Here is a 16821-nt window from a genome sequence, read left to right on the forward strand (position 1 = left end):
GCAGGGATGATGTTCCTGATATACTAATAACAGGAAGTCATTCTCTCTTACATCTATAAATTGGGGATAATACAAAACAGATATGAGGATGATCTGTGTAGTGTGATTTTTAAAATGGTTCACAGCAAAAAGTGATATTATCTACACTGAAATATAATGACCCAAAATAAGCTTTATCTATAGAAAGTGCTTTATATTCGGTCCTCCAACAAAGGTTTCTGTGTTCACATTAGTCTCTTTCCTGGACATAAACATTTATCTGTTGAATCTTTTAGTGTTTATAATTCTATTTTCATCAATATTAGTATAGTATTAATGTATGTATAAACTATATGTGTATATGAACTTATTCCTACTTATATGCTCCTTTCTTATTCAAAAGGAAAACCAAAAATCCTCAGCCCAAAATTTGAATTAGTTTTAATAGAAGGAACAAGCCATTTATGTTTGAATAATCAAAAACCCAAGTTCATGCTCAATGAAAGAGTCCTTTGGAAAGGAAAATTAGACACAGCCCTCTAAAGTTTGAATATAACCTTTTGTTAGGCCCCAGTAGGATAAAAGATAAGTGAGCATAAAGATCTTGAAGCCTATAAATAAGTCCCAGAGTAAATTGCAGATCAAAATCTCAAAATCTCCAAAGCTGTGAAAAAATGTGACAGGTCCCACAAGTCAAAATCTGCCAGCACTCATTTAGAAAAGGCAGACTTAGCTATAACAGGCTCTCAGACTGTCAACTAAGGAATGCAATTATAATAAGATTTTCAGCATGATTGTGATGGGAGATGCTTTTATAGTGCGAAAGTTCAAACTGAAAGAATGAAGAAATTTAAGGATAGTAGAATTTTTTAGCATACTCTTGCATGGTTATTTAGTATACAGGGAAACAGTTCACTGAAGAACACTGATGCACATTCAGTTCTGATGTCTTTGTTTAATCGTAATAACATTTTCTTTTGCCATTAAACATAGAAAATGGAAATACTATCAAAGAAATCAGTGATGCTTTTCATTCTGACTACATTAATCCCTTGACTACTACTTCAAACCCCTTCTATTTTTCTTACACCTTAATTTCTACTTTTGTTTGTTATTTTGTTTGCTATAGGTAACTTATTTTAACAGCATCTGTTCTGTAGAAAATGTCTGAAGTGTGTAAGATATTTCTAATATCAGACTCCTAATGTCACCTTCTTCTTTACATCTCTTCACTGGTTTCACATTGCTCATAGGGAAAAGATCAGAATTCTTAACTTGGCTTACAAGGTCCTGCATGGTCTGTCTCTCCAGCTTCATCTCACACCAAGGTCCCGTTACTTTTCTTAGCTGCAACCACCCAGGTTTCTTATAGATCGTCAAACTGACCACACACCCTCCTAGCACCTTGCATTTGTAAATGTGTTTCTGTCAGTTTCCCTCTTAGCTTTTCCTGGTTAATTCTTAGACATCACTTGGATCTCAGCTCAGATGTCACTTCCTTAGGGAAGTGCTCCCTGAATGACCTCCACCTCCTACCAATATGACTGGTTTGTTGATGCTCACCATATTTGTACCCATATGGTATACCTCCAATCACATCTTTAATCTTAGATGTATTTGTTTGCCTTCCCCAATTGACTTTAAGCCCACGCAGGAAAAATATCATGACTCTTTTTGGTCAACATTATATTCCCAATGACCAACACAAAGCTTGGTCCATTAATATTTGTTAATTTAGTTAATAATAAAAGATCATATTTTTAAGAACTTTCACATTTAAAAAGCTGCCTGAGTCCCTAATTCTATCATGGGTTTCACCTTTTTGTAACTTCAGAAATGTTATAGCCATTCGTCTTGAGACAATAGCATCCTCGTAGTTTCTGGGCTTCCTAGAATCTCTTGAAGGAGTAGCCTTCTTTGGTTCAGTTGGCCATGCCCACTGTGCATATTGCATGAGGAACACATGTGCAGACACACGTGGGTGTTTTCAATCCTTATGCTCTATTCTCAATTTGTTACATCATTTTTGTTGGAGGTAGAAAACAAACATAAAAGATTGTGTGTTTTAAATTTTTCTTAGTACTTTATCATGTTTTTTCATTATAACTTGCCTAGCCAGGGAAACATTTTTTAAGGCAATGAAATGTAAATTGTGTCTTTGGCAAGTTGTGGAACTGTACGCTTGTTTAGCTATATAGACTAAGAAGAAACTCGGCATAAATTGTGCCCTTTGTAATAAAAGAAGACGATGATACTGATCCTGTATAAGGAGGACGTGCTCTTAGAGTTTCTGTTATTTGCCACAACAGTGAGAGAGTCATCTAATCTATTTTATGAAATAGTAGCTGAGGGTCATGGCAGAAAGCTATAGTGGAATCACTGAGGCAAAAACTTGGGTCAGCTAATTCCTGATAATGCAGTCTTGATTTTTTGTTTTTTTTCCACCTTTATTTTCTCATCAAATAAGAAATATAGTATCTACCTTAGATTTAAGTGAAGTACCTAGACTATTGACTAGCACATAGAAGTTGTTCAGAATATGGCATTTATCATTATAACACAATGAAGATGATGATCACTATTAATATTTTAAGATGGCTGATTACAAATGGGAATTAAGTTATACAGTAAGATTTTCCTATATACAAATAAACTGTCCAATTTAAGGGTCAATTTCATATTGACATCCACTAATATCATGTTCCAACTTCTTAGCTAGACAGAAAATACTCACATCCACCTCTTAAAAAATGTACATTCTCAATTGTGTCAAATGATTTTATTCTCTAAAAAAGACTAAGTCCACAGCCATTGACTTTTTTTTCATATTTCATTGCTTAATGTTTCTCTTTCTTCACTAATCTCAGGCTAACTCATCTGTATTCAAGGCCATTCCAGTTTAAAAAATAACTGAGACTTGCTCTAGAAGAAACTGTAAGTTTAGATATAACTATTGCTCAACAATATAAAATACCTTGGAATTCCATCAAACAGAAATTTATCATACTACCTCTCCCTTTCAGTTTCTACTCTTTTTTAATTTGCTCAGAGATTTACAGTCATCTCCTGATTGTCAAATCCAGTGGACACTCCTTAGTCACCTTTCTCTAAATATTCTGATCCATACTTTACCACTACATCAAAATAGACCAGATCTCCTCTTTCTCTGGTGATTACCCCTTCTTTGTCTTCTTTCCTGATTTATTTTCATCCTCTCCATTACTAAGTTTAGTAGCCTCTAAGGTTTAGTCTTTGACTTCTCTCTTGATTTTCTAAAGTTACTCCCATGATTTCAGCTACCACGTCTGCAAGGATGCCTCCCAAAGGACATCAATAATATGACCTTTCTCTGGAGTTCCAGATGTTCCAGCATTCTTACTGGATGCTTTTACTAGTGTGTTATACCATTCCATTAAATAAAAATTGCAAAATTGAACTTATCAAATTATCACCAAAGCTAGAAGTATCCTCTTGCATTTTCCTGTTCCCCTATTCTCACTTAAGTAATAACAGGGAATTGCTTTCAATGCTTATTTCCCCACTTTCTGTCAGGCACCAAGATCAGTATATTTTTTTCTTCATAGTGCCTGTGGGATTTTCTACTGTAACCTCTGCCACTCCTGGAATTCTACATTAGCCTCCTGATCACGGTTATCCCCAACTCGATTCCCCTATACAGCCTGCACATTGCTGTTAAAGAAAGCTTCCCCAAGACAGAATCTGATTACCAAATTCCTTGCCCTAGAATTTTCAGTGGCTTCAAGTTGATAAATTCAGTTCTCTGGACATGTGTTTAAACCCTCTTCAATGGAGACATCTTCTTACATCCTCTCATTCTGTCAGAATTATTTTGTTCATATGCTACTAAAAAGAAACCCACCACTTTCTCCCTTACTGTGCTTTACATACAGTGTATGCATCCTTTTTCCATATATATCCAAATCCTGTCCATTTTTCAGATAGTTCATTTGTTTTCTCCTGTATGAAGGCTTCCTTGAATACAGGAATTGCTATCTCCTCTGAATGATAATGACTACTGCCAATGCTAGTGTTTCCCAAAGGTGAAAAATGTATACAACTATTTAAAAGAGAAAAAACCATGCCTCTGTGAGAAAAAATTGCAGTGAAATTTATGAGGGCAGTAGTGTGTGTGTGTGTGTGTGTGTGTGTGAGTGTCATATGTGATCAGGCAAGGCCCGGCAGTTTAAAAAGCACTGTTTTATATTCCTTGGTAGGAAAGTAACTATATCATTTTGCATATTATATTTTTAATAAAATGCTTGCAGTTTTATTTAACTCATATACAGAGAATGTATTTATGCCTTGTCTATCCAATTAGATAATAATCTTATTGAAAGCAGAGATCATCTTATTTCTATGTGCAAATGGGCATTAAACATCTGTTTATATTTTCATTGCTGCCTATTTTGTTCATGTAACAAAATAATAGTGCTTTTATGTTTGTTGTTACTGAAAATGAAGAAATTGAATAAGCAGTGTTCTTGAGTGGAAATTATGATTCTGAAGGCACATGCCCCTAATTTCTAGCCACTGCCACCAGGTGGGGTGTATGCTACCTGTCGGTATTACCAAAAAAGTGTAAACATCCTCAGGAATTTGAACAAATAAGAAACAGGGGATAACCCTGTAAATAGCTATTTACCTTTTTTAAGTAACTGAAAAAATTAGGCTTTTTCAGATATGTGGATCTACACAGAAATACTGAGAAGAGTATTAAAAAGGATTTTAATAAAATTTTTATAACTTCATTTTGGGAGTAGTTTCAGGTTTACAGAAAAATTGCACAGAAAGTGCAGTTTTTCCCCCTGCCCTATACAGGCAGATAGTTTCCCCTATTATTTGCATCCTGCATTAGTGTGGGACATTTGTTACAATTGAAGAGCCATTACTGATACAGTTTTAATAACTAAAGTCAATAGTTTACCTTAGAGTTCACTCTTTGTGTATACAGTTCTATGGATTTTGACAAATGCTAATGTCATGTATCCACCAATATGGTATCATACAGAATAGTTTCATAATCCTAAAAAAATGCCCTGTCCTCCACCTATATATCCCTGCACCCTCCCTGAACCCATTTTACCTTTCTACAGTGGGAATCATAGTTTGTATCCTTTTCCGACTGGCTTCTTTCACTTAGAAATATGCATTTAAAGTTCCTTCATGTTTTTTCATGGCTTGATAGCTCATTTCTTTTTATCGTTGAATTCTATTCCACTGTGTGGATATGCCACATTTGTTTATCCATTCACCACTGGAAGAGCATCTTGTTTGCTTCCAGTTTGGGGCAATTATGAATAAACATTCTTGCCCAGGTTTTTAAGTGGATATAAGCTTTTGACTCTTTTGGGTAAGTACCTAGGCATTCAATTGCTGGATCATGTGGTAAGTCTATGTTTAGCATTTTTTTTTTTTTTGGAAGACTGCAAAGCTGTCTTCCAAAGTGGCTGTGCCATTTTGCATTCCCATCAGAAATGAATGAGAGCTCCTGTTGCTCTACATCTTCATCAGCATTTGATGTAGTCTGTGTTTTGGATTTTTGGCTATTCTAATAGGTGTGTACTGGTATCTTGTTTTAATTTGCAATTCACTAATGATATATGAGTTTGAGCTCTTTTCATATGCTTATTTGCCATCTGTATATCTTGTTTGGTGAGGTGTCTGTTCAGCTCTTTTGCCTATTTTTAAATTGGGTCATTTGTTTTCTTTTCAGTTTTATTCAGTTTTAAGTGTTCTTTGTATATTTTGGATACAAGTCCTTTGGTCAGATACGTATTTTGCAAATATTTTCTCCCAGACTGTGGCTTGTGTTTTCTTTCTCTGAACAGAATCCTTTGCAAAGCAGAAGTTTTCAGTTTTAATGAAGTCAGTTCTTTTTTTCTTTCATGGATTGCGCTTTTGGGGTTGTGCTTAAGTCATCGCCAACCCCAGGGTCACCCAGATTTTCTCCTATGTTATCTTTTAAAAGTGTTGCAGTTATTCATTTTTCATTTAGGTCTGTAATCCATTTTGAATTGATTTGGGGGACAGAAATAAGGAGTGTATAATGATTCATCTTTTTTTTTTGTATGTGGCCAGTCAGTTGTTCCAGCATCATTTGTTGAAAAGATCATCCTTTCTCAACTTAATTTCCTTTGTTCCCTTGTCAAATATCAGTTGACTGTATTTGTGGGACTTTTTCTGGGTTTTCTACTCTGTTCCATTGGTCCATTTGTCTATTCTTTTGCCAATACCACACTGTATTGATCGCTGTAGCTTTACAGTAAGTCTTGAAGTCAAGTAATGTCAGTCCTCCGACTTTGTTCGTTAGTATCATGCTGGCCATTCTGGGTCTTTTGACTTTCCATATAAACTTTAGAAAAAAAATTTTGATAACTGTAAAATAGCTTGCTGGGATTTTAATTGGAATTGCATTTAATCTATATACCAATTTGGGAAGAATTGACATCTTAATAATATTGAATCTTCCCATCCATGAATCTGGAATAGCTCTCCATTTATTTAGATCTTCTTCAACTGCTTTCATCCAAATTTTATTGATTTCTTCATATAGATTTTGTATATATTTTGTTAGTTTTATACCTTTTTTCGTGCTAGCATAATTGGTGTTGCGTTTTTAATTTCAAATCCCAATTTTCACTGCTGGTATATAGTAAAGCAATTGACCTTGTATCCTACGACCTTGCTATAATTGTATTATTAGTTCTAGCAGTTTTTTTTGCCAATTCTTTCTATTATCTGTGAGCGAAGGCAGTTTTATTTCTTCCTTCCCAATATGTATACCTTTTATTTCCTTTCCTTGTCTTATTAAGTTAGCTAGGATTTCCAATAAAATGTTGAATAGGAGGTGAGAAGGGACAACCTTGTCTTGTTTCTGATCTTACAGAAAAAGCATCTAGTTTCTCATCATTAAATATGTTGGCTGTAGGTTTTTTGTGTATGTTCTTTAACATGTTGAGAAAGTTCCCCTCTATTCCCAGTTTGCTGAGAGTTTTTTTTTTTTTTTTTTAATCATGAATGGGTGCTGGATTTTGTCAAATGCTTTCTCTGCATCTGTTGATATGATCACATACTTTTTTTCCTTAGCCTATTGATGTGATGGATTAAATTAATTGACTTTCAAATGCTTAACCACCTTGCAAATCTGACTTGGTCATGTTGTATAATTCTTTTTATACATTGTTGGATTCTATTTGCTAATATTTTGTGATATGATATTAAAAACATAACTATTTAGCCAAAAATAGGTGCCTGTTCTGTCACTAAACTAATTGAAATCTTGATCCTAACTTTTTTGCACACTCCTTCTTATTCCACTTTACCTTATGTTATTTCACTTCTAGTACTGTATTCCTAACCTCTGCTAAGAACTCTTTCCTGAAAAACACCTACTTGTGTTTTGCTTCCAACTCTCTGACACTTCCAAAGGTGAAACTGTTGCTTGGTTTGCCTTGCACTTACTTGTCTCCATCTTCAGTTTCAAATCCCTGTGTTAATCCCCTCCAGGGAATGCTTTGTCTTTCTTGTCCTTCCTTATACTTAACTGCTCCACAGACCTGTGTCAGGCCAGCTTTATTCTCCCCAGCTGAGTTTTCTTCTTTTCCACACTTTCTAACTTAAAGTAGCCCCAAAGCAGAATCTTAGGTTACTTAATCTAAGATCTACCGTATTTATAACTGGGCTATCCCACTGTGCTTTCTCTCGCCTCTCAATTCTGAAGTATTGGTGAGCTATTTAATATAAAATATCATTTCTATTGGCCCTGAATAGTACTGTAGACTCAGAATCTTTTCCAAGAAATTTTATTGCTTGAAATCATGGCAACTTTTAAATGCAAGTTCTTTTCTTCCCACAGGTAGTGAAATATCATAGCAAACATCAGCACCAAAACAAAAAGTGAAAAAAGGAAAGTCAATCAAGTAAAATTGTCTAATAAGAACTCAAGATTTATTTCATTTTTTTTTATTGATTCTTACAGGTTATGTAGAAGTGCTGGTTATACCTGCTGGAGCAAGAAGAATCAAAGTTGTGGAGGAAAAACCAGCACATAGTTATTTAGGTAACCTGTGTTGCAGACCCAGAGATAATTTAAGTACTAACCAAACTCCGTGCCCTGAAAGCTCTATGATGATGAGGAAGCCAATCTGTTTCTAGTTACGTATTTGAATTTCCCAAGAAGCACTTCTTGTCATATCAAGTAGGAATTTCTTTCCTTCTCTCCCAAGGACTTCCCAGGAACAAAAGTCTATATGTTTTTGGGGGCGTACAAATTGCTTCCACATGTTAGTCTATGTGAAAAAAACCTCATTGATAGTTTTAAAAATTTTTTATATTGTTATTGAAAAACATTATATCAGCTATTTTAGTATTTTAGCTAGGTTAATTAATGATTTCTACATATATGAAAAAGAAAACACTAAATTGTCAAAATATACATTACTTATGTATTAAAATTTCAATCTGACTAAATTACATGGAATGATCTTTAAAGTTGTAGCATCCATAGATAATAGGGATCTAATGTGATTAAGCAAGGCAGAAGACTAAATATTCTCCCAGAATTTAAACATCATGTTTATATTATCTTTACAGAAAGACTTCTTGCCTATTTTTTTTTTACAAATATGTCCTCATTGTTCCTTTTCAAATGAGTGATAGTGTCCAAATAAGGAAACCATTCGTATATGCAAAATAAGTATTTGATTGTTTGTACTTTACAACATTGAAAAAGGTCTATGCTAGAATTGCATTATTTTCTTCATTAGAATTTGCTTTCTGGGAGTAGGAAAATTTGAAGAAGGAGGACAGTGGAAGAAATCCTTTGTCATGTGATATACATTTTCTCTATTTTTACCTAATACGGTTTTTAAATACATTTTAAATGCTAGTAAAACAACCCAGATTTCCAAATTCAGATTAGTGCTTTAATACAGTTTTTGAAGATTTGGGGGAAAATCTGGATGATTTCAGTACACTTTTTCAATATCAGACAAATGGCTATTACACACTTGGGTATACATTTTCTTTCTTTCCAAGCTTAAAAGGGATATGGATGTTTCCAATGGAATTGTCTCAAATTCTACAAAATTCTACATTGTACTCCTGATTTTTTTGTCACCTAACAAATGTGGCTAAATAAACCAGGCAGATTTACAAGTATGACATCTCCATGCTGTCTCCCATTCCTTATTTTCCAGCTCCTCCAACTAATCCAGTCTTGTTTTCTATCTCCCTCTTCCCCCACAGTAACTGCCTTTTTCAAGGTCAGCAAATGCTCTCCATGTTGACAAATCCAATGGTCACTTGTTACGTGGCCTGTAAACAGCATTCAAAACCAATCACCACTTCTTAATTCATTAAACACTTTCTCTCTTTTTTCTGTGAGCCTGAACTCCCCTACTTCACTGGATACCCTTTAACTGGTCTCTTTTTTTGGATCCTCAACATCTTAATGGTCTCCAAATTTTCCCATATTATAGGACTCAGGCCTAGGCCTTGCCCTCTTCTCTCCTAGGGAATCACATCTAACTCCATGACTTTACATGTTAATTGGATATAAATTACCAAATGCGTCATCAGTACCTCGGAAATAGCAGGTACTACTAGAATTCGTATTTTTGAAATCAGGAAACAGAGGAACAAAGAGTTTAAATTACTTATCCAAGGTCACACATCTTGGAAGCTTTGATCCTAGATTTGAACCTAAGCAATCTGCCACACCATGTGGATTCTTAGGTACTGAATTACATTGCCTTTATCTTTTTTTTTTAAATCATTGCCTTCCATACAACTTTTAATGTTAAAGTATACATCAACAAGTTTTCCTTGAACGTCCCACAAATTACCTCTTTTCTTTTCCTTTTTTAACTTATATGATCACTTTATTGCATACAATCAACTCAGTGGGGTATGTATCATGAAATGATTGTTTTCTTCTCTCATCACTGTCTCCAATTCTGCCAAATTCCATTTTCCTTCCCTGTCCCAGATCTCTAAACAAGAATTGCCAATGACTATTTGTAATTGAAAGGCCATACAATTTAAAACTTGAATCTCAAATCTGTCGTAAGTGCCTGCACTTAATTATTATGAGTTCTCCTTATACTTAGTTTTGAGCATAAGTTACCAGGGTCTTTTACTTTTATAAAGAAATGACATCTGTGCTCCTAAATATCCTGAATGGTACTTTGAAGATTAAATCGATGTTGAAAATATTAATATGTTATTGTGCTTATTCAAGAATCCACTAAATTTCCTTCTTACCTGAGGGGGAAAAAGAATAATTATCTTGATGAACAATTTGAAGGGTATGAGAATGGAAGCTAAGGGACCAGTTACATAATCCAATCAAGCAATGAAACTGGTCTGAACAAGAGAAGTGACAGTAGGAAAGGAAAAATCTCACAGGTTTCCAGAGACATCTAAGAAGTTTAACTGATGGAATTGGCTGAAGAAAGGATGTGGGGGTTGATAGAGAATGAAGATTCAAGAATAACTTCTAAGATTCTGACTTAAACAACTGGCCAAGAAGAAATCCCATTTATTAAGGTTGGACATATGGATGAGGGACACTTTGGAGGAGAAAAAAAATGACACAGTATTGAAGTCCTAGATTTCAGGCCTAAATACCTGGCAGAGGATACATACCATAAATCACATTTCCTAAAGGCTCTTTCAGACGTGGGAAGGAAGTTGTTGGAAATCTTCATCTGAAAATGGCTTTAGCGAAAAGAAAGGAAAATAGAACCTTGGCAAACTTATCATTCCTAACAAATTAACTTGTCTACATCAAACTATATATTATTTCATAGGAGACATCTAATCCTCTCCTTATACAATTATTCTTTTTTTATTACTCTCTCTTTGAACTGTATCCCCATGTGCAATTATTATTTGCTTTCCTGAAGAATGTGGCTCTATCATGTATTAATAATTTACCAAAAGCCTAAAACAGAGAATACTTCAAATAGACCATGTGTTATATCCTGACAAAATCATTGCAACTTGTGATTATGAAAAATATGTAAAACATCATATAGGTCAGTTTACCTCGCTTGTAGTTTTTCACGCTACCTACTATGGACAAACCTCTCATTGAAAACAGTTTAGAAGAACCTAAGATGGTGGCTAGGAGAGACAGGGCAAAAAAACACCGCCATGAAAAATACTAGACAGAGGCCAGAAAGTGACCCAGAACACCAGTTCCAGTGATGCACCAGCTGGACAAGGTCGGCTAAATCCACAGGGACCATGCACTTGGTGAAACCGGGAGTCTGCATTCTGAAACAAGTGAGTGAGCCAGCTGAAAGTCCGGCAGCTGCGCTGCAGTGTGGGGAAACCGTGGGTTCATGTTTGGAGATGGACTAGTTCTTTTAAAAAAACAAACCCTGGAGCAGCTGCAGATACAGCAGCGAGAACCACACAGTGAAGCACAGCAGGAAAGGGCTGTGAGAATGCCTCAATATGTGGCATGGAAGATAGACTTTTGCACACCCACTGCTAGTTGTCTTGGAGTGAAGAGGGCAGAGGTAAGCCAAAAAGGAAAAAAAAACCATGCCCCTTGCAGCCATCTTCCCGGTGGGCTGGGGATGCTTCTGCCTGGCACTGGAGCCACAGCTCAGAGCTGCACCAAGGGACCCAGTGTGACGGGAAGTGTTTCCAGCAATGCCACACACACTGCACAGTATTGGGCATGGACAATAGCCTTTCGTGCACCCACAGCTAATTTTCGCGGAGCTGGGAAGATGGAGCTGTGTGAAAAGGAGGAAATTAACACGCCCCATTCAGCCATCTTTACAGCAGGCTTGGAATGCCCCTGCATGGCCTGGCGTCCCAGGGCTTCCCTTGAGGGATGGCGCACACTTGTGATGTAGCACAGCCTTCCCTCAGCAGAGGCCTAGAGGGGTACAGCTGGGAAGAGGAACCCACCCAGAAATCCCAGGGATCCTATGCCAATATCAAGGACTTGTGGGTCAGCAGCAGAGACAATCTGTGGCGAGACTGAAATGAAGGTTTAGACTCTTGCAACAGCCTTAAATCTCTAGGAACACCCGGGAGGTTTGATTATTAAAGCTGCTCTGACTCCCTAACCACTCAGACACATGCCCCATATTCAAGGCAGACAGCACCAACAACAAACCCAAACTTGGTGCACCAACTGGACCCCACAAGAACCAGACCCCACACTCCACAAAGACAAAGTTGGGGAGAACTGACTTGGGGGGAATAGGTGACTTGTGGATGCCATCTGCTGGTTAGTTAGAGAAAGTGTATGCCACCAAGCTGCAGACCTGACAAATTAGAGATTGGTGTCTGAACAACCCTTCATATCCTAAAAGAACCCTGTCAAGTAAAGCTAACAAGCCCAAAAACAACAGAAAATTTTAAAGCATATGATAAAACCAGATGATATGGATAACCCAAACCCAAACACCCAAATCAAAAGATCAGAGGAGACACAGTACTTGGAGCAATTAATCAAAGAACTAAAGACAAGCAATGAGAACATGGCACGGGATATAAAAGACATGAAGAAGAGCATGGCACAGGATATAAAGGACATGAAGAAGACCCTAGAAGAGCATAAAGAAGAAATTGCAAGAGTAAATAAAAAAATTGATGATCTTATGGAAATAAAGGAAACTGTTGACCAAATTCAAAAGATTCTGGATACTCATAGTACAAGACTAGAGAAAGCTGAACAACAACTCAGCAACTTCGAGAACCACGGAACGAAATATGAAAGAACAAAAGAAAGAATGGGGAAAAAAATTGAAAAAATCAAAATGGATCTCAGGGATATAATAGATAAAATAAAACGTCCAAATATAAAACTCATTAGTGTCCCAGGAGGGGAAGAGAAAGGTGTTCTAGTTTGCTAATGCTGCTGGAATGCAAAACACCAGAAATGGGTTGGCTTTTATAAAAGGAGGTTTATTTGGTTACACAGTTACAGTCTTAAGGGCATAAAGTGTCCGAGGTAATGCATCAACGATCAGGTACCTTCACTGGAAGATGGCAGATGGCATCCAGAAAACCTCTGTTAGCTGGGAAGGCACACAGCCAGTGTCTGCTCCAAGTTCTGCTTTCAAAATGGCTGTCTCCTAGGATGTTCCTCTCTAGGCTTCAGCTCCTCAAAAATGTCACCCTTAGTTGCTCTTGGGGTATTTGTCCTCTCTTAGCTTCTCTGGAGCAAAAGTCTCCTTTCAAAGGTCATCTCCAAAATGTCTCTGTAAGCTGAAGCTCCTCTCTCAGTTCCAGTGCATTCTACAAAGTGTCCCTCTTGGCTGTAGCAGCTTGCTCCTTCTGTCTGAGTTTATATAGTGCTCCAGTAATTTAATTCAGACCCACCCAAAGGGCAGCCCAACACCTCCATGGAAATTATCCAATCAGAGTCATCACCCACAGTTGGGTGGGGCACATCTCCATGGAAACACTCAAAGAATTACAATCTAACACTGATAGGTCTGCCCACACAAGATTACATCAAAGATGATGGCATTTGGGGAGCATAATACATTCAAACTGCTCAAAAGATAAACGTCTAGAAAGAGTATTCAAAGAAACTGTTGGGGAAAACTTCCCAAACCTTCTACACAATATAAATACACAAAACATAAATGCCCAGCAGACTCTAAATAGAATAAATCCAAATAAACCCACTTCAAGACATATTTTGATCAAACTGTAAAATACTGAAGAGAAGGAGCAAGTTCTGAAAGCAGCAAGAGAAAAGCAATTCACCACATACAAAGGAAACAACATAAGACTAAGTAGTGACTACTCAGCAGCCACCATGGAGGCGAGAAGGCAGTGGCATGACATATTTAAAATTCTGAGAGAGAAAAAATTCCAACCAAGAATACTTTATCCAGCAAAACTCTCCTTCAAATTTGAGGGAGAGCTTAAATTTTTCACAGACAACCAAATGCTGAAAGATTTTGCCAATAAAAGACCTGCCCTACTTCAGATACTAAAGGGAACCCTACCAACAGAGAAACAAAGAAAGAAGAGAGAGATATAGAGAAATTTAACAGACATATATAGAACATTACATCCCAAATCACCAGGACACATATTCTTCTCTAGTGATCACAGAACTCTCTCCAGAATAGACCATAAGCTGGGACATAAAACAAGCCTCAATAAATTTAAAAAAAATTGAAATTAATCAAAGCACATTCTCTGACCACAGTGGAATACAAATAGAAGTCAATAACCATCAGAGACTTAGAAAATTCACAAACACCTGGAGGTTAAAAATGAGGAGGAGATGAAAACATTTCTGGATAATCAAAAGCTGAGGGAATTCATCACCAGTAGATCAGTCCTATAAGAAATGCTAAAGGGAATTGTGCAGACTGAAAGAAAGGGACACTAAACAATTGACTGAAACCACATGAAGAAATAAAGATTTCCAGTAAGGATCTCATGGTAAATATAAATACCAATACTACTGTATTTTTTATTTGTAACTCCACTATTTACTTCCTACAGGATCTAAAATACATAAACTGTAATGATAAATCAGTAGTTTTGGACTCAATGTAAAATATGTAATTTGTGACAAGAACTAGATAAAGGTGGGGGAATGAAGGAATATAGGAACATGGTTTACATGTCCTGTTGAAGTTAAGTTGGTATCAAAGAAAACAAGATTGTTGTAGACTTAAGATGTTAAATTTAAGTCCCACGGTAAACACAAAGTATCAGGGAATATGATCATAGAGATGAAACATAGAGTACGGGTTACGAGAAGTGGGGGAAGGGGCAATGGGGAGTTAATAAAGAAATGAGTGTAGGGTTTCTGTTTGGGGTGAAGGGAAATTTCTAGTAATGGATGATGGGAAGGTGATGGCATTGCAATATTGTGAATGTGATTAATCCCACTAAATGGAATGCTTGGGAGGGGTTGGAATGGGAAAATTTATGCTGTATATATGTTTCCACAATTGAAAAAAAGACAGTCTAAATAGATAATGACAATTAAATGCCAAGGATGATCCTGGATGAGATCTAAGAATAGAGGAGAAAAGGCTCAAAAGGACACAATTGGGACATAAGAAAAAAATGAAAAATAGAATATAAGCTTTATATCAGTGTTAAATTTCTTGAACTTCTTAACTACACTTAATGTGATTACATAAATGAATATTCTTGTTCATAGGAAATGTATATGTGAATTTTATTATTTGTTCAAGGATGTGTGCAACTTGCTCTCATGTGTTCAGAAGACAGAGCAATAGATGATGGATGATAGACAGGGAGGGAGGGAAAGAAAGAAATGGTAAAGTGACAAAATATTAAAGTTGGTAGATCGAGGTATTGATGGAGGGGGGTTGGGGTATGCTGGAGTTCTGTGTATGGGGTTTGTATTATTTTTGCAACTGTTACTGTAAGTTTGAATTATTTCAAAATAAAAATTAAAACAAAGAAAACAGCTTATACTGAACAAAAAACAAAAGAAAAAAAAAAGCACTTAAAATTTGCCTCAGAACTGGAAAGAGTTTAAGAAACCCTCAAATGGCAAAATCCAGGTGGGAGCAGGAACCCAGCGTATTAGGCTGATTTTGAAGCCCCAGGCTTGTAATTTAGTAGCTGCAGGGACACTGGACAAAAAGTGAAGTTTACTGGCCATTACACAGTGGGCAATCTAATAGGAGACCCACTTCCAGCATGAAACAAAGACCCCAAAGAGTTACATGCTCAGTATGAAAGAGAGAGAAATGACTTTGCACTACAAAAGAAGAAAATTTCTATTTATTGACTTCGGTACTAGATGGAAGTAGAAAACCCAAAGCAAACCCTCACAAGCATTTGTAGCACCAATTTAGCCTTACTATGAGGCCCCAACCCCCCAAGACAAACATATATTTTAACGTGGGTACCAGGGTTACTGGCGCTGGCATAGTCAGTGAAAATCCTCTGAAGGAATGCACCTTCAAATCAGGCATCAAGAAATTGTATAAAGTTCAACAAATATAATTTTACAGTTGAAAAAAAATTCAAAAGCACAAAAGGAAACAAATACCATGAGCAAAGCATAGTAGAAACAAAGGAGAGCAGAATCAGACACAAAAATACAAGTATTTGTATATTTAGAAAATATAAAAGCAATTACAGTTAATATATTTAAATATAAAAAGAGGGATTTGAAAATAAGGATAACAAATAAGACTATGAAATAGATTGAAGAGTTTTTATAAAGAACCAAAAATAATTTTTAGAAATGAAATTTTTAAAAAACTCAATCAACAGAAAAGAAGATAAACATAAAAGAAATAAACAAGAAACAGGGAAAAAGAGTAAGCACAAAGTAAGATGGTATAAATGAGTCAAAATGTAACAATTTTAATAAATATTTAAGGACTAAAATTTCTAGTTAACAATAAAAGATTTTTAAAATATCCCCAGGTATATGATATTTCATATATATGTGCATGTGTGTGTGTGTGTATGTGTGTGTACCATAAGATCCAAAAATACTGAAAACAAAAGAATGGAAAAACTATATCAGAAAAATACAAGGCAAAGAAAACTGGTGCAGCCATGGTAATATAAGTCAAAATTCACTTTAAAGCAAAAAGCATTGCTCAGGATAAAATGTCAGAAAATTAATTCAATTCATCAGAAAGGTATTATATTTTTAAATTATATGAACCCAGGAATATAGTGTCAACACTTTAAAGCAAAAATTGACAGAGAAAAAGTGACAAATTCATTATCATAGTGAGAGATGGAACACATAGATATATAGTCCACTGACTTCCAACCAAGATGCAGAGGAAAGATGATAATCTTTAAACAAATGGTGCTCAAACA

General features: G+C 36.0%; 1 protein-coding gene across 1 annotated transcript in view; it reads left to right on the forward strand.

The window, feature by feature from the left end:
• The window catches only part of ADAMTS19 (ADAM metallopeptidase with thrombospondin type 1 motif 19), a 274154-nt gene that overhangs the window by 197376 nt on the left and 59957 nt on the right, over nt 1-16821 (forward strand). Inside the window, exon 16 of the mRNA XM_037802030.1 lies at nt 7979-8059. Within this exon, the coding sequence (XP_037657958.1) occupies nt 7979-8059 (81 nt within the window). The remainder of the gene's footprint in view (nt 1-7978; nt 8060-16821) is intronic.

The sequence above is a fragment of the Choloepus didactylus genome, chromosome 13, assembly GCF_015220235.1.
Source record: "Choloepus didactylus isolate mChoDid1 chromosome 13, mChoDid1.pri, whole genome shotgun sequence".
Lineage (NCBI taxonomy): Eukaryota > Metazoa > Chordata > Mammalia > Pilosa > Megalonychidae > Choloepus > Choloepus didactylus.